At 43.1% G+C, this 27,500-nt stretch overlaps 1 protein-coding gene across 3 annotated transcripts in view; it reads left to right on the top strand.

Annotated features, from left to right (window-relative positions):
• The first annotated feature begins 2,724 nt into the window (after positions 1–2,724).
• ugt8 (UDP glycosyltransferase 8) overlaps positions 2,725–27,500 on the top strand; it is a 34,085-nt gene continuing 9,309 nt past the window's right edge. Inside the window, exons 1-4 of one of the 3 annotated variants that reach the window (XM_017461487.3) lie at positions 2,725–2,892; positions 15,218–16,050; positions 18,697–18,839; positions 23,509–23,585. In XM_017461487.3, the coding sequence (XP_017316976.1) occupies positions 15,220–16,050; positions 18,697–18,839; positions 23,509–23,585 (1,051 nt within the window). In that variant the 5' untranslated portion in view covers positions 2,725–2,892; positions 15,218–15,219. Of the gene's footprint in view, positions 2,893–3,431; positions 3,584–3,620; positions 3,967–15,217; positions 16,051–18,696; positions 18,840–23,508; positions 23,586–27,500 lie in introns of those variants that run through there. The other 2 variants (XM_053677467.1, XM_047152110.2) reach the window with 2 other exon arrangements.

Below are 27,500 nucleotides of genomic sequence, written 5' to 3'. Positions count from 1 at the left end.
ATTCTGGTCATCTTTGAGCATTTCTTAAAGGTCTGTGGATTAGTCTCACTACCCAGTGATGACCAACTATAGAAGCTCAGAAAGTGAAGACCTCAAGCTCAGCTACACCTGGGACAGCTGGTGACATCACCCCACCCATCTCAGTATTAGCCTAGCCACTAGCTTAGCAAGTCTGGCTTACTTCCTAGTAGTATAACATACAAGACATACATATGCATTGTGTATAGCCGAAGCCTTGCCAATCCCAGTGTTTGCGGAAGTGTTTACTCTGACTGATATTGACCGATACCGATTTGTAGAGCCGGGGTACTCGGACTCGAGTCCGATTATGAACGAACTCGGGCTTGTCACGCACTCGGGTAAATTTGTACTCGAACTCGACACACAATGACTCAGCCATTTTGGACTTTTTCCAAGTACCGTTGAGTCTGTGTCACGTGTAACATGAGTAAATAAATAAATAAACAACGACATAAAATTAAATTAACAAGAAATTACTGATCGTCTCCCTGCCTGACCAAGGGGGCTTTCCGTGCACACGCACCTGAAACACACGCACGGAAAGCCACCTCATCGTGGTGGAATCGAGTTCCGCCCTTTTGGACTCGGACTCGATCGGTTAAGGACTTGGTCTCGACTCGGAATGGACAAAGGTGGACTCGGACCCAACACTACTGATTTGACCCTTGCCTTGACTTTTTTTGGATTTGCCCTCCTTCTGATGGTATCATGCGTCACTGTGTTTGACCCTTGGCTCGGTTAATAAAACCAAGTGCACGTGGATCAACTATCTCCTGTCTTTTATAGGTGTACTTTGCACTATTTTATAAGTAATGTACGCACAGCAGAAAACTCAGTGAGGTGTAGTGTACTATTAATACTCAAAAAAAAAAAAATTAAGTGCACTACACTGCATTACACTTAATACAATATATATATATATATATATATATACAGGACACCATGCGCATATACATATTCACACGTTTATTCACACACTCATTCCCAGACAGGGAGAACGGAGAACACGTGCATCTCAGACAGTAACCTGAGCTCGGGATCGAGCTGCGGACCCTGAGGCAGAAGCGCTACCTTCTGTGGCACCGTGCCACCCAACTACTTTTTGCAAATATGAAAGTGAGAAACTCAGGATCTGATATGCATCATGTACTGGCAAAGTGTTTTCTTCTCAATTGCCTGTAGGGAACATTAATACAGGTTTCTCCCAATCAAATTAGTTCTAGTTATCTCTGATCGTTTATTCAGAAAGAATTCTGGCAACCTGCGATAAGCAAGTGATTACACTTTATCAGCATTTTTACATCGGTCAGCCATTACGTATATGTTAATGAAACCACTGAGAGGTGACGTGAATAACGTTGATTATCTCATTACCTCATGGCACCTATCAAGAGGTGGGATATATTAGGCAGCGTGTGAACTGTCAGTTCTCGAAGTCGACGTGTTGGAAGAAGGAAAATTGACATGGGCCGAATTGTGATGGGGTAGATGACTTGACCAAAATGGCAGGTGTTCCCGGTATACACTGGTTAGTACCTACTAAAAATGGTTCAAGGAAGGGCCGATGAACCAGTGACACGGTCAGTCACGTGAGGCCAAGGCTCACGTCTGGTCCTATCCCCCAGAACAGCTACAGGACTTAAAGGATCTGCTCCTACCATCTCGGTGCCAGACACCACAGCACACCTTCAGAGGTCTTGTGTAGTCCGTGCCTCGACGGGTCAGAGCTGTTTGATGGCACAAGGAGGACCTACACACTATTAGGCAGGTTGTTTTAACGTTATAGCTGATGTTAAGGTGTAAATTCATAATATATGCAATTCTAGGTCAGGTCTTTACATCCTGTTCAAGTAAAATATTATATTAACGTGACAGACTTTACAGATCTTTACATTGCCTGACATGAGGTGGTAAAGGAAATATTTTTTTACATTTATAATATTCACATATTGAGTTTCAAAAATAGATTTCACCAGAACAGTAAAAAATGCATTGTAGCATATTTTATAGTGTAACATGTTCTCTTAAGGCTTTTACATTTCTTTCCTACATTTATACAATAATCTAATCGACTTTAAATATATATATATACATACACGTTTGTAACAGGAAAAAAATTCTCACTTTGATTATCAGCATCATCCACATCAGTCTCACCACATGAGGTAAAAGTCAATCATGCTTATTCAATACACACACCCACACACACACACACACACACACACATATATATATATATATATATATATATATATATATATATATATATATATATATATATATATATGATAAACTTGTATGTAAAAAATTATTTGATATCCATGAGAGTATTTTTGTGAATTTTTGGAACAAAAGGTCAAGAGGTTAAAGAATAAAGAGACCATGTTTTCACAGCTTTTCTTTGCTCATATTTACCAAGGGTGCCAATATTAGAAGAGGGCACTGTGTATATATTATATATGACTTGAAAGACATACATGGACGACGCCTGTGCTTAATCACACCTGGCGCTATTATAACCACAAAAAAAGGAAAAAAAAAAGAAAACAAAAACAAAAAGGCCGGCTTTTGTCCTTTCTATTCATCATGAACAAATCAGAGCGGCCTCTCCTTCCCGTGCGCGAGAAGGCCTCATGGCCACGCCCTCAAAAACATCTCAAAACCCCGCCTCGCCCCTCCCCTCCCGTTTCGACCACGGGGAGCGCGCGCTCCCACTTTCACCGACTTCGCCGTCATTTCGACGTCTCTGGAAAGTCCGCTCCTCGCGCTGTGGCCATTTTATTGTCGCCAGCAGTGTTTGGGATTTAATTTCGTCTACCTCCTAACGCCGGGACGTGAATTTCGGAGCAGCACCGGCTCACCTGCGCACAGGTAAATTTGAGAAGGGGAGGGGGAGGGGGAGGGAGAGGTGCAGGGAGGGGGAGTGGGGGGTGACCGGTTGGGGGTGACGCTCAGATCCAGACCACAACTGTAGGGAAGTGACTAGCAGGTGGTTTTGTCACAAACTCCAAACCTGCTGTTTATGTTCAAAACAAAAGCTTGTATTTGACTGAAGTACACTATTGTTTACCTTTTCACAGGGGAATAAGTTAAAGATCTCTCCTGAACACATTAAGCGAGATGTTCTTTATTCTGAAAGGCTTAACTCATCACATTAACTCCAAATACCCAACATTAATATATATATATATATATATATATATATATATATATATATATATATATATATATATATATATATATTGTTCTTAAATCTATGTACAGGTTGCAGGTGTGACTAAAGGGGGAAAAAAAACTTGAGTAAGAGATGAATGAGATCAGCTAGATTAGAGAAACAAATAAGGGAGTGTTGCTGTCTCTCAACTGGCATTGTCACTCCTTAGACATGACACAGCCCTTTTCATGTTTCTGGGCTGGTAACGTGAACGGTCCGTCATTTCTACGTAATCCTAATCCTAAAATGTGTATCGAGCGTATCTTTATAGCTTCAAAAAGAATTTGAAACGGCTAATTCTGCACCTTCCTTGCCGGTTTCGTCTGAGCAGCGAGGAAAAGTTTCAGGGTTTGCTCCCTTTATTTATCGTTTTTTTTTTTTTTTTAATGTATTTTTATTTGTTTGTCGGTTGGTTTTTCTGCATGAATATTTAACAACCTCTGTTATTGGACATCGGACCCCATAGTTGCTCGGGAACACCCGTCTTTATGAGAAGCGGGTACTTCTTATAGCCTATAATTCCGTCACGAAGGAAGGAAGGAAGGAAGGATCTTCTCAGTTGGATTTGAAATCGTTACACGTCTACGACCGTGTACTACAGAGTCAAGCGGTGCGACGTGTGTCCGGGATGAGCGCCGGGCCTGGGCCGAACACCTTACGATCCGAACAGGCTTTTATGATTACAGCAGCAGGTCTTGGGTGCACATCTGAGTTTATCCGCTGAAGCCGAGGTGAAAACCGTTCAGCCATGAATCTTAAACTCTCGAGTCAGGTCTTACGTCATTAAAACAGGGCGTTGAAAAGGTATACAGGTATACGTGTGGAACGTATTCAGTAACTGAATTCAGAAACCGAGAGATGAGGAATCGGTGTGTTTTGCATCCGGATCCACATGTTATTCCCACCCCTGGGACCAACCGACAGATCCTATAGGGTTTATGACACCTGCTGTATTGTGTTTCCTCTAATTAGCTTTTTAATCTGACAAACGTTTCCCCGTAAACATCATGTTGTACGTCTAGGGCTGTCTGTCTTACCTGATCATTATTCAGGTATTCACTCCAGTACCCACCCCTAGGAGATTAATCCAGCACTTAATGTCTTAACTCAGTAGCCTTACCTTTCTGTGTCAAAAGGGGTGTGTGTGTGTGGGTGCTTGTGCACATGAGTGTGTGTGTGCGATAAACAAAGCCTGTTTGTCAAGTTCGACATTTATTGCACCTTGAGCTCCTTTGTTTTTGCTTGTACTCTACTCTGCTTGTAATTGTGTGTGTGTGTGCGAGCAAGCGAGCGTGCGCACATGCGCACACCTGCACACACACTTTGGGGGCAGGGACGATTTCACTAGTCTTGTATACGATCCCTACGGGGCAACAGGTGCCTTAAAGTGACAACTTTATGATGTCATGAGGAAGAAATCTGAACTATTTTGAAAGTGAGTTTTGACTATGATGTAATACATGACTATGCACTATGTACAGAGTATGCTACTTTAAAAAAAAATTTTTTTTAAAGCAAACAAGCAAAACAACATACCAACATACCATTGAAAGATAAACTGTTTAGAGCGATTAGATAAAACTGTATTTCTACATTCCCCTGATCTAATATAAGAACTACTTTAGGATCTACACATAGAAATGGTGCATTTAAAAGTCCCGGTTCGAGTGTTATTGTTTATTTGTCTGTGTATACTGTGATATCGGTTACACTTTTGATGACCATTGTAAATATTGTACAAGTAGAGTTTATTCAGCTGAGGTACTTATCAAATGTACAACACTGGTCCTTAAGGTTCAGTTATGTATATGAAATAAACGACACAACATGCCGTAGTTCCATTTGTTAGCAACAAGCTAGCCGGCTAACCGTGATGGGTGATGTTTATTCACCGCGTCAAAACAGCAAACTGTATAGTCACCGCTGTAGATTTAGCAAGTGGATGTATCTGTTTATCTGTCGATTATTCTGAAGCACACACCAGAATATAAAGCGCTACTTTGTTTACCGTTCACTCTGTGAGCGGCCATGTTGATTTGACGTCACTTTCTGAACTCGGGTTGAGGAGTCCGTCTCGAGTCCACAAGTAGGAGTTTGGGGGTTGTCTCTGTCGTTTGTTTGTTTTTTTTTCCTCCCCGAGCCAAACTTCGAAAAATTGTTGATTCAATTTCACAATCGATCCTGATATGTGTCTTGCTATGGTAGCAAAACTCTGTATGTTGAAAAGCAATAGATCAATTAGAATCTGATATCATGAGGGGTAAAAAAAACAACAACAACCAAGCAATAAAACCTATTGGCGAACTCGAAGGCGCGAGATATATGACGGTATACAGGTTTTCCAACAAACCATCGGCAAGACAGTATTTAAAAAAAAAAAAACAAGCCTTGAATTTGATGTTTAATGATACATTCGTTTAAAATGTACATTCGATGTAACATTGAAAAAGCGGGAAGGTACAAAATTGTAACGTTAAACGTTTTAACAATTCAACGTAAATATTATTCTAGTCAGCTACTTCTGACTAGAGTTTGTATTCGTTATAAAATTACCGATGATGCACACGATATCTCCGAAAATTTGATCACAATTATAATATCGCAGTATCGATATTATGTTGTCATATTGCGCAGCCCGAATTCTGAATTTTCGTTTATAAATCTAAGCTCTTTGTTAATTACCCAACCCAGTTCTAGTCTGTAGTCCTCCATGGTCTTTCCCTACTTGTTGTACTTTACGTTGGCCAGTACAAGTAGTGACTTTTGGATGAGTGTGATTACTCCATGGAATAGCCGAGACTATTGTTTATAGATACTCAGAAATGTAAATTTCTGTGATTTTGTTATTTACATAGAAATCAAACAACTGGCAGCTTGACAATCACAAAATATAAACCAGATCATATAATAGAGATGTTCCTCATATTGGAACGTATTTGCTTGAACTGCACTTGTACTAATACTCATTCAAATGTAAAAGTGGGATCTTTTTAGTACAGTGTACAGTACACACTGGATGCTTGTGTAGCTATCTACAGAATCTGGAGACTGGGTGTACATTTAGTATCCGGTATTTAGTGACTTTATAGGTGAACTTGTAAAAAAAAAAATAATAATAATAATTCTAAATTCTGTTCTGTTCTAAATTCACAGGAAGTAAAAAAAAAGAGACAAAAATTAGAATGTTAAAAATTCTTAATAACAAAGCGTGAACACGGTTGAAGTTCTAGCATTGAAATATAGGCCTACTTCTTTGAAAACCTCACACCTATATTTATTTGTATGTTGAATGAAACGTCTTGAAATTCAAAGTAGGTTTAATTCAGGGTTGAGAGAGTCGCATGGTCGAAAATCACTTGTGATCAAATAGTTTTTTTGCTTAACGTTCAAAGCAAATTCAATCAGATTCAATCGTTTGATTCGAGGCTCCAGTGCATATTCTTGAGTAGCACGGTTGCTTAAGTTGTTTTTTTTTGTTGTTGTTTGTTTTTTTAAAGCGAATTCTGCGAACTGAGTTTGACTGAATATCTGAAAACTGACTTACGGAATCGGAATTTTTTCGAAAAATAAATACAGATGTGCGAACTGAACAAATACCATTCAATGGTATTTAAGAATTCGGCGATACTGTTTCGGATTTGTAGGATGAAATTTGACAAATGATATTTTTTCGAAGTTTGTCCTTCATTATATGTTAAAAAGTTTCGTTTTATGGAAGGCAGTAGGAACGAGTTCTAATGGACTCGACAGGAGGTAATAGACATTAAGAGATGACAACGATTCAAATTAGGATCATCCATGTATTATCATTTAAATGAAATCTGTGGTAATGTAATGTGGAAAAAAAAAATAATAAGGCAAATGATGTGCAAATGGAGTTGTATCAGCCCTGCTGCTTCGAGTCAATGCCTTTTTAAAAAAAATTGTTTCAATGAAGAGTTTTGTTTGAGAAATAGAACCTAAACAGTCAGGTTCTGAGTTCTGAATTCAATTGAAAACCTTTAAAAGTGAATCGGAAGTAAATCAGAATCGAATGAATTTTTTTTCTTCTAGTTAAGCGGTGGTACGCTCGCACTGAACGAAATGGAGATCGTGTAGAAAAACGGCGCAATTCCGTGACACCTATTTTCAGTAAACAATAAAGTTTTCATCTAAATCACCCCCATAGTTAGGGTTTGGTCTTATGCGTATACGTTATACAACTGACAAGAAAGAATACCACAAGCTGGTGTGTGAAGAGGAACTTTTATAATCATTTCTTTCCATTCACAATGAAACCTCGTTAGAAAGGGGAACATCATACCTTCCTGCTATTGTAGTACACAGTACTGTGCAAACGTTTTAGGCACGTGCTGTAGAGCAAACATGCCTTCGAGATAATGAAATTAAATGTTTCTACATTAAAAAAAAAACCTATAAAGAGCAGTAAACTGTAGTAAATGAAACAAAGTCGATATTTGGTGTGACAAAAAAAATACAATAAAAAAAAGTGGTCTCTGGTACAATTAGTGGCGTTTTATAAGGAAATTAGCTAGTAAGTTTTATTCAGCATCTCGCTGAACCAGACACGGTTCTTCTGGAGACGTTGACCGTCGCGCTCGCTTCTTGTCTTTGCATGTTTTTTGTCTGAGAAGCGTCTCTTACGTAATACGCTGCTTTCTTTACTGACGTACAAACATTTTAATTTTGCGCTAAAAAAACGAATGCTTGGGAATCTGAACTGTTTTTAGTACTGACTTGATAAGGTCAGAACTCGATACCAAAGTACAAAAAAAATAAATAAATAGGGTGCCTAAAACTTTGGCACAGTACTGTACGTATACAATATATACGCACCCTGTTAGCTGATCATCTAATCACTGGGTTGTACAGACAGCGTTCTGTATCAGTTATCACCTCGTGTGTAAAAGAACACGTGCAAGCGTAATGAAAATATGTTCAAATTTGATCATTTTATATGTTAATATTTAAAAAGAAAAAAGAAAAAAAAAGTTAATTGACTACCTAAGGGTCTTGCGTCTTTCAAATAACATGTTTTCAACTATTTTTCAGATTTGTGCGGTCGCCTTAACGAATAACCAATTTATGACATTTCTACCTAAAAATGCAAAATACAGGGTGGAGTTGAAGTATGGATGAATAGATGAGCATGGGTCATGTGATTTACTAAACCACAACAGTGGTTGTGTGTAATTGAATACAACTGAAGACCGAGTATTACATTAGGAAACGATATTCACTTGCGTTAATGGTGAGAAATTTCAGTGAATGTTAAACCGAACAAAACGTTTCTTAAAATGACAGATTCACCAGATAGCCGACGAGGAAAGTAACAATTCCAGTGTTTATATGACGGCTTTTCCCCCGGACTTTATTTTCCCCGGTTACGTCAACGTTTCCGTTCACCTGCGTGTTCCTGATTCCGAAAGGAATGCCGCGTAATCCGATTAGTTAAAAATGCTGTCACGTCATATGAACTGGCCTCACCTATCAAGAACAAACAGCACATGCCCAGATCTAATTTCCATATCGTCCCCATCCCGCTCGAGCAGTTATTGTTTTCATTTTGTACCTGCCCATGATTATACGAATGAATTTAGTCGTCGAAATATTCTCAAAATATCAACATGAAAGAATGGGCCGTGTAAGTGTATCAAGCAGCAACTCTCGTTCATGTTGCCTTGTCCAGCGAAAGTAAAAACCACCCGTGCTCGTGCCATGTTTTTGTTTTCCGTTCGCCGTTTTAAAAAAAAAATATGCGAAACTCTCGAATCGTCCAGAACTGATAGCCTAAAGAAAGATAAATAAACCTTTCCAACATTTGATGTTTAAGGAGAGTCCCAGAGGGCGTAATAATAATAATAATAATATTATTATTACTAGCTGTGTGGTCAGGAACTGCTTGCTGGCAGCGGCAAGCACGATCACCGGTGGATTTTTAGCTGAGCAGTGTGCAGTAAACTATAAAAAAAAAACAACCTAACAGCGGCTTTTCAATATAATCCTTTTACAAAATGGTTGCCGATGTCATTATAGTTATTATAGATGTAGAACTATATAGATAATATAGTTAACTCATGCTAACTACAGCGGGGGAAATAAGTATTGGACGCATCAAAATGGATTTTCAGTAAATATATTTACAATGAGTTTATTCACACGGAATGTTCACTAGACGTCCGTAGTAACTCGAGAAGTCCGGAGAGATAAAGAATTCACAAGTCCATAAATAAAGTTACGTGTAAAAAAAGTGGAATGACACGGGGAAAAAAGTATTGAACACACTAAGAAAAAGCAGTTCTCCAAGGCAAGGTAAGGCACGGAACCAGCTGAAATCTGTAAGTAATTATACCCCCTGTCTGTGCAAATTAATATCAGCTGGGTTAGTAAACTGATGGTCTATATTTGTCTAATGTTAGCTAAATTGAACATACAATGGTAGTTTTTCTTTTATATATATATTAATGAACTCAGTTTACCTTGACTGAATGTTCTAGAGGAGAGCATATGAGATTGGGGGAAGGGGCGGGGCTTCCTCGTGCTGTCGGTTATTTGAAAACACCTACAGTGCACAAATCGTTCCAGGTTAAAACGTCAATCTGCTATGGCAGAAAAAGACGTCTCTCGGTGTATCTTTGAGCGATGACCCGTCGTAGCGTGCTCCGATGTTAAATCGCGGCGCTCCTGTTTAGAGCACATCATCTCTTCGATCCAAATAATGCATTCATACGAATGTAACGGAGTATAGTATATCGAACGGATTGCCCGTTGATATCGTGAACCTGTTAGCGTTAGTGTTTTTGTGCTGCACCACGGGACTGTGGAGACAACTACAGTCGAGATGGCTGTTCTGTCTATGACGTAAATAGTTCAGTGGTTCGTTTTAGTGGTTAACGTTGCATGCAGTGATGCAGTCGTAACCAGCGTAGCCCTGGGCTGTTTGTACAAAACACGTGTAACTGTCCTGCCGCAAGTAACGTTGCCCTTTCGCTCAAGAGCCGAGGACGAGAAAGCCGGCGTGTCATTATGACGCATTTCTTAACGACGATCCTGGTACGGGAACGTTCCGTCGATTTTAAAAGTCTTCCAGAAGTAGGACGTTTCTCAATAGCAGTAGTCCCGACGCCGTCCCAGAAGACCTCGCGTCCGCACGGTTTTTAATAACGGCCCAGATCTGAGCAGCGATTAAACCCAGGACAAGCCTGAAAGCTGCTAATGGAGCGGGTGTAATCGGATCCGAGGCAGGGTGTAAACTCCGTCTGGGAGGCCAGGTTTATTATGTTTTAAATAGCTGGAGAGCTAACGACACCGGAGAATGTCATTATGTGGCGTAAAAGAGTCAACGCAGAGGCCGGTTATTCCCGGACAAGGCCAGTGGGAAAGCGACCAGGTTTGGGATTAAACCACAGGCGTACACGTGGCCGATGAAACGCAGTAACCTACGTCTAACGAATGTGAAATAATACTAAATAATAATAATAATGACAATACTATGTCTGGACACGGCTCCATCTATGGCGTCCATATAGTATTAAAAGAAGACAGAAGACGTCAAGGCAAATATCTTAACGCGAGAGCGACGTCGCCAAACGTAGGTGTCGGCCCTCGCGGATGACTTCATTCTCTGACACTCGAGAGGAGAGCTGCGCGTACGGTTGCCTCGATAACAGGTAATAGTATCACCTGGGAGTGTTGCACCCATGAGTCAGCCAGTAGTCCGAATGTAAATCAGCCATTCCTGTGTGAGGAGTGAAATAAACGCAGTCGAGGCGTGATTCACTGCTGGGTCGAATTTCAGTCATTTGCTTAGAAAGTGCCATGCAATGCGTTGTGAAATCGCAGCACGTCGTTTATCGAACCACGCGGGTTAGGAAAGTCGAAAATGAGCGAAAATCTTTTAATTTTTTATCAGCACTGGGCTTTGGAAAACAAAGTAGTGAAGATGTGTAGATATGGTAGTCATGCAAAAATTTGCCTGCACCTGAACCTCTCTCTCTCTCTCTCTCTCTCTCTCTCGCACTCTTTTACACACTCTCCCTCTGTGTGTGTTTATGTGGGTGTGTGTGTATTTGCATATGTTCCGCTCTCATATGGTCCAACGAATAATAGTAGGATGCAATGCTACAAACACGGCACACAACCATAATCGCATATTATTCCTCCCAAATGAAGCGAGGACGGCCTCCTGCGCGAAAGCCGCAATAGCAGTCGTATCATTTGTTTAAATAAATAGACGTTCTCCGCCGGGACGGCTGCCAGGTAACCCGACTCCAGTGTCAGAAACCCGAGCCGCGATGCACGGCACGGGTCGCCAAGGCAACAGTCAACAAGCGCGGTCTGAAAACGAAAGGGTGTAATGGCAATAGGCTCATCTGAAACCCGGCAAGAAGAGTCCCGGGCGAAGGAGAAACCGAGTCACGGGATCCGACAGCCGCCCTCCGAAGGCCGCACAATCAGGACTTTGTTTTAGCTCAACAGGTGTGTAGCGTGCAGAGTCCGGGCGATCGTAAAATCGACTTCGAATCAGTGTCCGTTATGAAGTACGGAAGCTGAGGCGTCTGATTGTATTGAGGTCAAATCTATAACGCGATACGATGTCAAATCCGACGCGGGCGACATGTAAGGAACAAAGCGCTTGCGGTGTTCTAGGAAAATAACGCACAACTTATCGCCTGTTACAAAACACTGACACTGGAGACTCCTTCCACCAATGCTAAATAAACCTTTATACTCCATCCACTGTCCGTATCTGTATTCCTATTCCATCTGATTCAATACGAATAACGCATTCGTATTCGGTCCCACCCCGAATCCACAGCATGGACCTACGAGATTTAACAAACAGCCGGTAAAACGGTAGCCTTGCATTAACAAATGCGACGGATTCAACAATTATTTATTTACATTTTTTAAACATAACTTCAAACACCGATTATTTGACACGGAATAGGATGGAAAATGAAAACAAACCGGTATAAAATTTGAACATTTTAACATCACAAAGGTGAACTCCGTAGGCGTAAAGGTACTCGCTGTAGCCCATTTGTTGCTATACGATTCATCAGCTCTCCTCTACACTACATTGACCACCAGGGTGGACAAATCATAAATTCATTAATCCAGTACGATGCCCCGTTCCAAATTTTTGGTATGCCTAGAAACTAACCAGGCTAAAACAAAATTGTAGCGAACATAAGGTAACAAACTTACCGCGAGCTAATTTGCTAGCTAAATACATTATCGCGGATCAACGACGGAGCGTATACTCGTGTAGGACGTCGTGTTCGCGCCATCAAAAGATCGTCGGCAATTCATTGGCCCGGCGTTTTTTGGTTTTGGAGCTGTACAAATAAAAATTTTACCTAGCATGTTTCGTTTTTTTTCTCTCGATATGATTTAGACGTTTTTACTCGTCCACCCGTTCGCTACGCATGCAAAACTGTACTGTGTTAAACGCACCGACCTTTTTCAAAGTCGCGGTAAGCGATATAAATAGTGACAACTCTGAGATATTAACCTGCAAAAAGTCAGTCGAGAGTCACGTGACGTTCTCCAATCACGAGACGCAGTTGCGACAGAGAATTCCGCGATATTTTCCTCGTACGTGACGGAAAAACAAGCTTCCGTAGCTTATTGTTTATCGATCGTTTAAACGTCTTGAGTGATGCTGTGTTCCACGTATATATATATAATGGCGACCGTTGTGCCGTTCAGGCTGAAAGTGCTTGTGTGGCAACGTAGAGGCGGATAAAAGGTCTTGCCTATACAGAAAGCATCGTTTTGTCTTAAGTATGGAGATCAATTGTTATCCTGGATAAAAGGAAAAGATTATCCAGCTAGGGGATTATCCTTAATTGGTTTAACAACATGATTGTAGAGTTACTGTGGGCTCAACTAAATAGAAAAGGTGTCTAGATAAATGTACGGAACACAAGTCTGGATTTGAAGAGAGTTGCTGAAGCGATAAGGAGATCAAATGGGAGACTGGTGTTTTGACGTTGTATTTCCCCAAAGTTAAATTGACCAAGTTCTTATAACCATCATCCGATTTGCCTGGTAGCTTTAACCGACTGGGTTTAATCCAAACCTCACCGAGTTTCACCCGTTCTCTTGTAGATTTAGCGGCTGTTCTGCCAGCCCGGTTTAGGTCAACGTCACTCCAAATCAACGCAAAGTTCATCTGACTGATCGCTTACGATGAAACCCCCCCAGAATTCAGCCACAGCGACGTCCGATGGGTTTCCCAGACATATATAACCTATCCATAAAAATGTAGCCAACTGAAAATGGTCAGAAATGGACAAAACACGACGTCCTGCAACAAAACAACCGAAGCGAAAACCGAACGTCCCCGCTGGCACGCTAGCTCCGTGTGTAGCCGCGGTTTTTGCACAGCACAAAGTATAATTGCGTGAAACGAAAAGCCTTCGGCGAGCAACCGTTCTCTGTTTGTGAGGACGTTGGATGTTGTAGGGCAACGGAGCATTTTGAGTCTCGTTGTATAATTTCCGCTTGTGGTGCATGTGTCCCGAATTTTATTGTTTTTAGTGTCTCAAATTTCACTCTTGCTTTTTTTCCCTTTTCTTTCAGTTTTCGGTCCAGTATGTCCTGAATTTCAGTTTTGTGGTCTAGTGTGTCCTGAAATTATTTTTTGGTCTAGTGTGTCCTGAATTTTGTGGTGTAATACAGTGGTTAGCACGTTCGCCTCACACCTCCAGGGTCCGGGGTTCGGTTCCCGCCGGGGCCACGTGTGTGCGGAGTTCGCATGTTCCTCCGGGTGCTCCGGTTTCCTCCCCCGGTCCAAAGACATGCACGGTAGGTTGATTGGCGTGTCTAAAGTGTCCGTAGTGTATGAATGGATGTGTGAGTGTGTATGTGATTGTCCCCTGCGATGGACTGGCACCCTGTCCAGGGTGTACCCCGCCTTGTGCCCGATGCTTCCTGGGATAGGCTCCAGGTTCCCCGTGACCCTGAAAAGGAGTAAGTGGATGGTCCAGTGTGTCCTGAATTTATATTTGTGGTTCAGTGTGTCCTGAAATTTGTTATTGGTTCACTGTGTCCTGAAGCTTGTGGTGTACTATCACCAGAATTTCAGTATTTGGTACATTGTAACCTTAAATTTCGATTTTGTGGTTCAGTGTGTTCTGAATTTCGGTTTTTTGGTCCAGTGTCCCTTGAATTTCGGTTCAGGTTTTTGGCCCAGTGTGTACTGAATGTCGGTCTCAGCCAGGAGTTCTGTCACACCCACACACTCTAGCAGATACTCAATCATACGACTCCAATAAAACCAGTCATGTGTGGTTCTAAATGCTACACACGCACACACACACCTGTGTTTGTATGTGGAACATTTACAGACACACATGGCCGAGAGTGGTATCTGTTATTTATGTGTGACAGCAGAGCATTTACTTACCTCGGTCCAAACACTTTATCACCGAAGATCTTGGCTCAGTGTCAGTTGTACGTGTTATTCTTCAGCCATAATATTGTCTCATTAACACATCTTCACTTTACAACCATGAACGACAAATGCTAATCTATTCTTAGCAGACAGATAAGTATTAAGTGTCTTAAAGCGTGAATATACAATTGAATCGCCAAAATATTAAAAAATATTACTCCTGTCATCTTACGACAGTACTAAACATTCGAAATGTTCTCATCGCAATACAATTTGCAGTTGTGTCGGTTAAGGATGTCCTAAAGAAACATTAATGATCAGTGTGCGGTTGATACAGCTCTGTTTTCTTTCGTTCTCTGATATAGGAGGGTCTTCTTGAAAAAAGGACTTGGCATTTCTTGTCTTGTTACCTTTAAGTGAACGCCTGTTTAAAATCATGTATTTCGATCTAGTCATATATGATGTTATGTATATATTAAGCGTTGTTATTATTATGTCGTTATTATACATTTTCGATACGTCTGAAGAATAAATAGATAAACGAATCATTGATCAACATTTTGTCTATCTCCCCACAGCCATGAAAACCTCCTTGGGGCTCCTCGCCACAATACTGTGGTACCTGTCACCAAGTCTCTCGTGGGCTGCTAAGATCATTGTGGTCCCTCCAATAATGTTCGAGAGCCACCTGTACATCTTTAAGACACTGGCATCAGCACTGCACGCGGAGGGCCACGAGACGGTGCTGCTGGTGTCGGAGGGGCGAGACATGGCGCCTTCGGAGCACTACCGTCTGCAACGCTACCCAGGTATATTCAACAGCTCATCAGCGGCGGATGACTTCCTGCAGTCCAAGGTCCACAACATCTTCTCGGGCCGCCCAACACCGCTGGAGCTCTTCGACATCTTGGAGCACTATGCGCAGAACTGTGACTGTGTGGTGGGCAGCAGTTCGGTGATGGCACAGCTGCGGCAGGAACGCTTCGACTTGCTGCTTGTTGACCCGAACGAAATGTGTGGCTTCGTGCTGGCGCACATCCTGGGTGTGCCCTATGCCGTCTTCAGCACAGGCCTGTGGTATCCAGCGGAAGTGGGCGCGCCGGCACCGCTCTCCTACGTGCCCGAGTTCAACTCTCTGCTAACGGACCACATGACGCTGGTGCAGCGTGTGACCAACACTGTTGTGTACTTGGCATCACGTATCGGAGTGCAACTACTTGTTCTGCCCAAGTATGACCGCATCATGTGGCGTCACGCTGTGCAGCCGCCAGCCTCCATGCATGACCTGGTGCAGGGCAGTCGTCTATGGATGCTGTGTACAGACTTGGCTCTAGAGTTCCCTCGGCCCACGTTACCACATGTCGTCTACGTTGGCGGAATCCTCACCAAGCCACCGAGCCCTCTGCCACAGGTAAGCAGCCCTAAATAGAGCGCTAACCCAGCAAGGTGTCTACCAAAGGTTCCTTGAGTTGGAGAACTGCTGGTGTATTGGAAACAGTATATGCTCATAGGCTCCTGAGGATGAATAAACATTTTAGTTGGAGAGTAAGAGTGGCGGAGAGTTTTGGCCGGGCATGGTTGTGCATTATTATTGTCGAACATCGTATAAGCTTTATTTCAAATCTGATCATCGGATCCAAGGTTGCGTTGTTATCTTGGTGAACCAATTAAGGTTTGTGATCTCATTAACATGAGCCTGGAGTGCAGATATCAGACTTCCGCTTAATTTCGGCAGCAATCGTTCAAAAGTTCAGGCCCTAGACCTCGGACATGCTGTGGATTAAAATGGTTGGAAAGGGGACAGTGAGGGCCACCACTATAGCATAGTGTGTGTGACCTGTTGTGTTACTCCAGGAGAGGTATCTGTTGTGAGGGAAGTATTAGTGATGGATGGATTATTGAGGTGTGGCAGGTTAGAAGTCCCTGGGGCAGGTTACCATTCCCGCATACTGGAAAAGTTCCCTGATGGTGGAGTTGTGGCTGGTTAATAGTCGCTTATACTGGACTACTTTCCGGATGGTTGAGGAGTGGCATGTTAACAGTCCCTCATGCTGGATTAATTGCCAGATGAATGGGTACTGGAGTACTGCGCACTGGTGGGGCAGGTTAAAAGTCAGGTGTCTGTTGTGAGGGAAGTATTAGTGATAGATTATTGAGGGGTGGCAGGTTAAAAGTCCCTGTGGACTTTAAAAATCCCTTGCACTGGACTAGTTGCTGGATTGTTTAGATGTGGCAGATTGACAGTCTCTCACACTTGACTAGTTCCAAGATGAAGCCATTAGAGCATCTCCCAAACTGGACATTTGTGATTGTTGTGTCAGCAGATGCCCATGAGGAGCTACTAGAGCTCCTGCTTTGTCGATTCGTGGTGAAGTCTTTTGTATTCTAGCTTGGAGCTCCACGTCCCTCACTTTCAGTGTCACGGGTGGGCACAATATCATTAAAAATGTCGCAGTAATAAATCCGTTTGAGAACGAGAAAAGCTAGCATAGTGTCGTGGCTCAAATACAGTGTCTGCGATCCAAAGTCTCCTCGCTGTCATAGTAAGTGCTTTGTGGGCTGTATAACGTTCATGGAGGTCAGTGAGGAACGTCAGACTTTGGGGTGTGGGTTGCTTAACACAGGATCTGTTTTGTAATTAGCAGAGATCAAGGGCAGAATGCGTCAGCCGTTATCTGAGGAACGCTCACCCCCAAAATGCCAAGTAACCAGCCTACGGTCTCTGATAAAAATCCATGTACAGTGGCTCGCAAAAATATCCAAGCAAACTGGAAATGATCAGATCTGCGGTGACAGATGATAAATACACATACACGTGCCTGTCTTAAGGAAATGAGGGGAAATGTCAACTAAGGAGCATTCCAAGGAAGTTACAGATAAGGTCATAGAATTTCATAAGGTGTGAAATGATATCTAAGACGTTGGGTATTTTGGATTTGACATGTTAATTTAAGAGCGTATTGACTGGCTGGAACAATTCTGCATGCAATCGTGTTTTTCCTTCTTTGGCTGCTCTGTGGGAATCACAAAGGCCGGCATTATAAATGCGAGCAATTGCGAGGATCAGCACACAGAACGGGAGTGGGGGGTTCTTTAGCCTAGACTTGCAGTTTTGGAATACCAATCACCGAAAGGAGCTCATTGTGTGCCTTCTGCACCAGTATGCGATGAGCGTGTGTGTGCGTGCGTGTGTAGACATAGGTCGTACGATTAAATGTACCCATTGTGGGACGTGTGCGGAGCACAGTAGGACCAGTGTAAGGGACGGATTGTCAGTGCCAGGCCGACTCGGGCCACTCTGGTGCAGCTGGACTCACAGCTGACACAAAACCCCTACTGATTCTCGGGATACGCTAGTACACTAACACAAACGTCCAATCGCACGCTATGAACAAATTACGCCCTGCAGATCCTTGCTAATATCCGAGCAGCGAGCTAATATTCTAGTAGACAATACCGACTTGTCTGGTTTTGCGTTTGTATCGTAGCGCTAGTGGATTGCACTCATTAATCCGTGCATGCTGAAGTGCTGATACGTTTCCGTCGAATCACGAGCTAGCGGTGCCTGCGTGTAATGCTAAGACGAAGCAATTTCGCTTAGTTTAACTGAGGCTAGCACGCAGTTTTTGTAGAGAAACTCCAGGCTGAATCGTATGACTAGCAGGAAGGGAAATTTGTCGGATTTAAGTCGACTCTTAAAACGCGAGGTCAACCGTTAGGTCAGACCGGCTCTCGCTCCATTGTTCCCTTGTCTTATTGTGGTACGTGAGGAGGAGCTTGAATACTGGTGTGACGCCAAGGGTAAGTAAGGTCGTTATAGCAGGCGCGGAGGTCCCAAAGAGCACTACCTACAGTACCGAGACCACAGATACACTGGTGACAGAAAGAGCACGTCCAACAAATGATTAAAAGTTCAGCTTTTCCTTTCTCTGCCGCACAAACACAATTCAAATATATGTAAAAAAAAAAAAAAAACCCAGTTGAGATTTTTAGTGCTTGGGATTTGAATGCGCTTTATGGATTTTTGAGGCTGTACGTGTTGTGTTGTGTGTTTTAGGAATTCGCAGAATGGCTGAACGACACGGACGAGCACGGGTTCGTGGTGGTGTCGTTCGGCGCTGGGGTGAAGTACCTCTCTGACGACATCAGTTACAAGCTGGCAGGAGCGCTGAGCCGTCTATCTCAGAAAGTCATCTGGAGGTAGGACTACTGCCACTCACTCACTCGTTTATTTAAATAAAAATTGAACCGAACCCGCCCCCAACCCCCACCCCAAATCCTCTGTCCTGAAGACTTCCTCATAGTAGAAAACGTACTATTGCAAAGCACTAACACTGGAAACTCCTTCCTTAAAGAAAACGTTCAGTGGGTTTATGTGGAGCGTCTTCAAATCACGCCCCTATGAATTATTATTATTATTATTATTATTGTTAATATTATATAGAAAATATTCAACACCTTCTGACCAATCAGATTTGAGACTTCAGTACGGTGGTATAGATTTACATAAGGTGAGCTACAGTCATCTAAAGAAGAAAGTACACCCTCCTTCAATTCAATGTTTTTATTTATCAGGGCCTAAGTAATCATCGTGTAATCCTCACCAAATTCTAGAAACCTCAGGTGACAGCAAAAAAAAGCACGACACATTTTAATCTGTAGTCATTTTTTTTTTCTTCCAAAAAGTAATCCAACATTCAGCAACAAGGTGAGAAAACATACGTACACTTTTATTAGTCTCGTATCATTTTGGCGAAATTTTCGGCCACTCTTCTTTACAACATTGCTTCAATTCGTTGATGTGTGAGGGCATTTGTTTATGCACAGCTCTCTTAAGATCCTGTCACAGCATCTCAATGGGGTTGAGGTCTGGACTTTGACTTGGCCGTTCCAATTTCGGCCCAGCTTAACCTGCTGGAGAGATGGCCTCAATTCATTTCAGTTCGATTTTATTTGTATGGCGCTTTTAACAGTGGACGTCGTCTCAAAGCAGCTTTACGGAGACATATAAACGCAGGATACAGATTTTAAGTGTGTGGATTTATCACTATTGAGCGAGACGGTGGCGAGGAAAACTCCCTAAGATGATATGAGGAAGAAACCTTGAGAGGAACCAGACTCGGAAGGGAACCCGTCCTCATCTGGGTAACAACGGATAGTGTGAGAGTAAAAGAAAGTTCATGATGGTTTTATATGAAGTCTGTTTGTTGAACTCGTCCACTGTTCACTAAAGGAGACCTGAGTGTAAAACTGTGTGCGGTAATCGCAGTCCCGAGGACGTCGCAGCTACCGTAATCCCAGCAACTACAGCGAGGACGTCCATGTGGACTTGAGGTCCAAAACCATTTCATGGTACTTCAAGCGGTACCATCCTAAGCAATCCAAAGGGTGTAGCCTCCAGTTTATGAGAGCTCCATCCAGAGGTGGGGCATCATGATAGATCAGGCAGGTCCGGAGAGCAGAAAGGGTCAGGATCACTGGCATCTCCATAACATCATGACTCCTCAAATTGGAGTTCATCGTTGTCTCATGACCCCAAGTTTCCTGCGGTTGCAAAACAAGCCCGTAGCGTCACCCCTCCAGCACCATGCTCGACAGTAGGTACGAGTCGTTTGTGGTGATACACCGTGTTTGGTTTTCTCCTGTGCGGGATGACCAAACATTTTTGCAAACCTTATTCCATTTCGGAGAGAAGGAGCTTTTTCCTATCCCCCCTTCCATGAAAGCCGTAATTGTTTAGTTTGTTTTTTTTCTGATTGTGCTGTCATGAACATAAACATCTAACGTCCTTACAGATGCACGTAGGTCACGTAATGCACCTCTTGGGATTGAATTTTCCTAGGAACTGTCTTGAAGGCTCCCCGTTTGTAATCCTTCTCGCTGTAGAATGGTGCATTTCAGATTGTTTGGAGATGGCCTTATAACCCTTCCCAGTTTGATGTGCAGCAACAGTTGCTTCTGTGAGGTCATGGCTGATGTCCTTTCTTCTTGGCATGATGTCGACACACTCCTGAGTGCTCCAGAACATCGAGGAACTGCCAAAGATTTGATGATTAACTTTTTCATTAGTAACACCTCATTACTCTCTTAATGTTTATGGAAGTGGGATGGGTGAAGTAATTTTTTTCCCCTATGCGGTTTCTGAATGTCGGTTGACGAGATATTAAAATGTGTCGTGTTTTTATTTTTAATGTCACCTGAGGTTATTTGTTCGATTATAGAAGTTTGTGAGGACCACACACTTGTTATTTCGGCCCCGATCCAAATCAGTCAAAAACGTAGTATTGAAGGACGGTGCACTCTTTCTTCCCTGTGTATAGAACGTGTATCCATTTTGATACAACGTACCCTTCCTTTTTCAAGTGACTAGACGTAAGTGAACCAACGAATATGAATGCTGATGGTAAAAAGGTCCAAAACGTAACTCCATGATGATCCGTAGATCAGACGTTTCGCCTACGGTTTATACCGAAGAATGGAATATTCCACATTTATCTTTTTTTGTGTTTACGAATGTAACTTTTAACTATGTTCGTTGTTTCTTTTCATACACGATGTTATATAAAGGGGGAAAAAAAAAAAACAACACTTAAAAAGAAGGTCATAGCAAGGTGACCGTGTAGTCCCGAAGTGTCGAAGCGTATCATCTGATCTGTGGAAGCGTGTGAAACGTGGAGGTAGCGTAAACATCAGAGCCTGCACGGCTGCCTCTGCGACCGGTCGTCTTTTCTTAGGGTTTAAATAATGATTACCCCAGCTGTAAATGCCTTCAGGTTCATCGTGCAGAAAGATAAATGCCGAAAAACACAAAGCCCGGGCTGTACATTTGAAGAGCGAAGAAAGTGGCTGGCTTTTAAAGAATAACAAATTTTAAATAAAAATAAAAGAACGTATTTTCATGCAACACCTGGCATTCTTTTAGAAAGACTTTATGTAAGAAGAATGAGATGAGGGTTAACCGATTCGACTTGGTGTAACTCGGTCCGATGCGAATGTTTCAAACGGGATTACGTCGCCTTGCAAGCTGGTGAAAATCTCACGAGTCAGTGTTACAAACCGGTCCAATCTCCCGGTTACTATAGAAACGAGAGCATTTAATATAAACATTGCAGCTAGAGCTACTGTCAGTCATCTCCACCTGACCAATCAGATTTGAGCATTCATCAGCGCTGTGGTATAATTACAAATGAGTCATAATCGCAAATGTTAAATGAGCAACGGTCGAGTTTTCTGGCATACTAATTTACTCCGAGCTATAATTTGTGTAACGTTGTACGTTCAAAGTGACCTCATCAGTAAATATCACAGTATCGTTTAAAAAAAGAAAAGAGTGAGAGAACTTATTTTTCGTTTTTTCCAATGATCTTCAGGAAGATCAGATGATGCAACCTGTTGAACACGGGACTCGCGAATGTTCCAGATGTCTCATAGGGGTGAATGCTTTATCAGCTCTCGCTAGTGTTTAAAGATTACCTCGGCTTATTTTCCACCACGATGCAAAGCATGGCTGAGAAATCAACCCTCAGCGCTTCGATAGCGCATCTGTTCAAACGGCCGACCGCAGAGACGACCGAGCAGACTCGAGTACGCTCGAGTACACCGTGAGACCGTCGCATAGCGACGCTGGAAAAGAGGGACCGCGCCGTTCCACCTGAACGTGGAATCTTTGTTGTTGTTTGTCGTCTTTCCTAATGAGCAGTCTGTGGTTGGACCACCTCAGGGAGGACGCGCGAGTACAAGTCCCCGAAGTCCGCACCAGAATAACTTGAGACATGCATCCAAGGACAACTGATCCCATATACAGGTGCCATCTCGACCTTCAGAAATATCAGAACGTAAGGTAATTAGTAGAAGAGTTCACTCCTAGGGGCACGGTTGCTTAGCGGTTAGCACGTCTGCCTCGCACCTCCAGGGGTTGGGAATTCGATTCCTGCCGCCACCGTGTGTGCATGTTCTCCCTGCGCTTTGGGGGTTTCCTTCAGGTACTCCGGTTTCCTCGCCCAGTCCAAAGACATGCGTTGTAAGCTGTGTGGGAATGTGTGTGTGCATGATTATGCCCTGCGATGGGTTGGCGCCCCGTCCAGGGTTTTCCCCCGTCTTGTACCCCGAGTCCCCTGGGATAACCTCGAGCGTTTATAGCCGCTATAACGTAAGTAATAACGCTATAGCTAGTTTGTTTTGTGTTGTTATGATGTCCCACAACATTAATTGAAACCAGTCGTATGGTTCTACGATGTGTTGATCTTTAATAAACAACAAACGCGGTTGTTGTATAAGAGAATTCAGGAAGTGGCCCCAAACTCTGTACCACTCCACGCAGTTGTACATTCGTTTCACGTAAGAACGTGTAGTGACGGTTCTGTAGAGATGCGAGTGAGTTTCTTTTTGTCGCGTTGCATGTTCGGCGTGTTTCACGGGACACTGACAGACCAGAAGGACACGAAAATACAAAGTCAGCCTGAAAAAGTGTCATAACACACAATAAAAAAAAAAAGTCCGACCGAAGACGGATGGGAATCCACCTTTATAAACATTTGTGTATATTTCTAAGACCCACGTACGTTTCGTTCAGCATTCGACGTCACGCGAATGGTCACCTTTCTTGTTTTGTGGACGTTTCGCCGTGTGAGAGTGTCGTGCGGGTCACGCAGTGGGACTTTACCGGTTTATTTCGCTTGGCCAGCCGAATCTTGGCTGTTATTTGCAATCCGATCGTTGTTTTAAAGAACTGCCAAGTGTGTACACTGCAAACAAAGGATAAACGCACGGCTCCGCTGATTGGCCCGCAGCTTCGTCCGTCGTCGAGTCTACCAATTCAGCGGCGAGAAGATCATGTGACCCCGGATGTCTTTCTTCTGTTTCCGTGCAGGTTTTCTGGAGTTCCCCCGAGGAACCTGGGCAAGAACACAAAACTAGTGGAGTGGATGCCACAGAATGACCTGTTGGGTGAGTTCCCACACACACACACACAGACACACACACACACGTATGCTGACTCGGCAATGAGTGCCCTCCTCCATTATATTCTATCACTGTGTACGACCATTGAAGTGTGTTTGTAACTTTTTCTGAATTGTTGGTGAGTCCCTGTGTGCGTGTGTGTGTGCGTGTGTGTGTGCGTGTGTGTGTGTGTGCGTGTGTGTGTGTGTGTGTGCGTGTGTGTCTGTGTCTGTGTGTGATGTGTATAGCTTGCTGGCTGGCCCAGAAGTATAGCATTATATTTTTTGACAGTTTTTGCTTTATGGGGACATTTTTCTGGTCCCCATGAGGCACTAATTAGTTACATTATTAATTATGTCAGTGGAAGGTCCTCACAAAAATAGTAACACAACTGTGAGTGTGTCTTTTTGTCTCTGTGTGTGTGTGTGTGTGTGTGTGTGTATATACATATGTGTGTCTATGTATGTTCACCCTTGTGTGTGTGTGTGTGTGTGTGTCCCTGTGCGTGTCTATTTGTGCCTACCTGTATGTGCGACTATCTCTGTCTGTCTGTGTCTCTGTGTGAGTCTGAATTTCTGCGTGTGTGTGTTTGTGTGTGTGTGTATGCGTGAGTGTGTTTGTGTGTATTTGTGTGCGTGTGTAACGCTCTGTGTATATGTGTGAGTGTGTGTAAGGGTAACTGAAACAGAGGGAGAGTTTTTCGTCCATCCCTCTCTCTTTCTTGTGTTTCTTCCAATTTGCCAACCATCCATTCCGTCTCTCCATCCCTCACACACGTCTAGAAGAAAATACTTTTCAGAAAGAGAGAAGGGCAAATTATTTGATTGGCAATCTGTGTCTGAATCACACCCTGCTTGAGTCTGTCAATGGCACATTGTGTTCTACTACACACACACACACACACACACACACACACACACACACACACACACACACACACAGTGAGGATTATGACCTCGCCTAATCAGACCTTTGGGCTGATTTCCCTGGTTTTGAATACACAGCCTACACGAGAGAGAGAGAGAGAGAGAGAGAGAGAGAGAGAGAGAGAGAGAGAGAGACATAGACGGAGAGAGCGAGAGACAGAGAGAGAGACAAAGAGAGACAGAGAGAGAGAGAGAGAGAGACAGAGAGAGAGAGACAGAGAGAGAGAGCGAGAGAGAGAGAGAGCGAGAGAGAGAGAGAGAGAGAGAGACAGAGAGAGAGAGAAACAGACAGAGAGAGACAGAGAGAGAGCGAGACAGAGAGAGAGAGAGAGAGCGAGACAGAGAGAGACAGAGAGAGAGACAGAGAGAGAGAGACAGAGAGAGAGAGAGACAGAGAGAGAGACAGAGAGAGAGAGAGAGAGACAGAGAGAGACAGAGAGAGAGAGAGAGACAGAGAGAGAGAGAGAGAGAGAGAGACAGAGACAGAGAGAGAGAGACAGAGAGAGAGAGAGAGAGAGAGAGAGAGACAGAGAGAGACAGAGAGACAGAGAGAGAGAGAGAGAGACAGAGAGAGAGAGAGAGAGAGACAGAGACAGAGACAGAGAGAGAGAGAGAGAGAGAGAGAGACAGAGACAGAGAGAGACAGAGAGAGAGTGAGAGAGAGAGAGACAGAGAGAGAGAGAGAGAAACAGAGAGAGAGAGAGAGAGAGACAGAGAGAGAGAGACAGAGAGAGAGTGAGAGAGAGAGAGACAGAGAGAGAGAGAGAGAAACAGAGAGAGAGAGAGAGAGAGACAGAGAGAGAGGGAGAGCGAGAGAACAGAGAAATTCTACTCCACATTTTTCTCATCCTCCATTTTTATTGACATAGATGAGCGTTCATCTTCATGCAGCAATACGTCACTTATTTAATGATTACTGGTTAAATATTAGCTTAGACAACACACACACACCCTTCATCACTCGAAACTGTGAGTGTGTGTGTGTGTGTGTGTGTGTGTGTGTGTGTGTGTGTGTGTGTGTGTGTGTGTGTATCGTTAAGTTAGTGTTTAATTCAATTGCTTTTCAACGATTTAGTAAATACTTATTAACTCCATATGAAAGAACAGGAACCGAGCGCGAACTGAGGCAGAGTTTAAGCGATTAAAATTTACAGCTTGACACAGCAGTGTGTATCAGTCGTAATGCCTACGTGCGTGCGTGCGTGCGTGTGTGTGTGTGTGTGTGTGTGTGTTGCTAGAGCTTTATACGCTGTTTTTTATTATTGTTATATTAAAGGTGAAGTCAGCAAGTTCAGAGGAAAAGCTCTCTGTAAGCAGCTCAGTTCGTCCGTCCAGCAGGTGTTTCGAAAGCTCCGCCTCCTCACACTCCATACTAACAAGCGGCTTTGCTATGGTGTGGTAAAGAGGAAAAACTTTCATCTTTAATTCTCCATCGCAGCTTTAGTTCCCCGGATATATATGTGTATTCAAAGAAAACATAGTTCTTGGCGCATCGTTGAGTCCGTGTCGCTACCACACTCGGCTCGTTTTGCTAATCTGCCAACGAAGCTAGCACGTATCGGGTTTGGACCGGAGAACCGGAAGCGGAAATACACCGCCGCTTGAAAGTTTGTGGATTTTCTCTATTGCTGCATAAAATCATCGGATTTTCCTAAACGTATACAACAAAAGTCCAAAGGTTCACGTCCTTTCGCCACTCACAGAGATGTAATATTGGATCATTTTCCTAATAAATAAATAAATAAATAAACGACCGAGCGTAATATTTTTTATCTCATTTCTCTTTATCTACGTTTAGCACTTGAGGCTGTTCCGGGTGGTATTTATGCAGATATCTAGAAAATTCGGAAGGGTTCACAAACTTCCAAGCGCCACTGTAAATGTACGATGAGGCCCGCCCGCCGTAATTATCTAGTAGTACAGCGAGCGCTCGTCGTTCCCGGTGTGATGATTCGTTCGCCTGAATTCCGTCGCTGCGTTTGTAACCGACGAATGAATTTTAAACGTTTTAAAAGTACGTTTTATTTATTTATTTATTTATTTTTAAAAAAAAAAAAACCCTTTACAACATCTCATCCAGCATTTTTTTTGCTTTTGGGTGCATGGAATGGAAGAGACGGAGAGAACGGGGAAGGGAGGGGCTGTATTTGTTTAGGTTTTGAGTTTCAAAGCAGCTCGGTTCTGCCAAAAATCACAGAACACGCGTTTAGTCCTACGCGCAGGGCTGGCCGATATATATATACGGGTGTAATATCGATATCGTGATGCAGCGCTGTGAAAAAGTATTCGGCCCCATCCCGATTTCTTCTGTTTATCTCGTACTAAATAGTTTTCGATCGTCCAACGGAACGCAGCGTAAGACGAGGGCAACCCGAATAAACAAACGGTGCCGTTTTTATTTATTTATTTATTTTATCGAAGCAAAAAAAACATGGGATGCAACACCTATCGTTCATGTGAAAAAGGAACTCTGCCCCTTTAAACGTAGCAGCGATAACCGCAACCGAACGCAAATGCCCGGATGTAACGGGACGCCTGTCTTCCAGACAGTTCCACTTTCGACTCATCAGTCCACGGAACATTCTCCCAAAAGGTTCGAGGATCATCAAGGTGCGTTTCTGCAAAATTCAGACGAGCCTTAATGTTCTTCTGGGTCTGCGGTGGTTTTCACCTCGCCTCTCTTCCATGGAGCCATTTGAGTCTTTCTGTTAGTGGAGTCATGAACAGTGACCTTTATTGATACAAGAGAGGCCTGTAGTTCCTTTGATGTTGTCCTTGGGTCTTTTGTGACTTCCTGGATGAGTCGTCGCCGTGCTCTCGGAGGAATTTTGGAAGGTCGGCCACTTCTGGGAAGGTTCACTACTGTGCTGTTTTTCCATTTGGAGATAACGGCTCTCGCTGTGGGTTCTTTGGAGTCCCTTTGAAATAGCTTTGTAACCCTTCCCATACTGATGCATTTCAATCACCTTCTTCCTCGTCGTTTCTGGAATTTCTT

Source organism: Ictalurus punctatus, chromosome 29, assembly GCF_001660625.3.
Source record: "Ictalurus punctatus breed USDA103 chromosome 29, Coco_2.0, whole genome shotgun sequence".
Lineage (NCBI taxonomy): Eukaryota > Metazoa > Chordata > Actinopteri > Siluriformes > Ictaluridae > Ictalurus > Ictalurus punctatus.
Note: the sequence above shows the minus strand (reverse complement) of the source record. Positions and strands in the feature narration are given on the sequence as shown.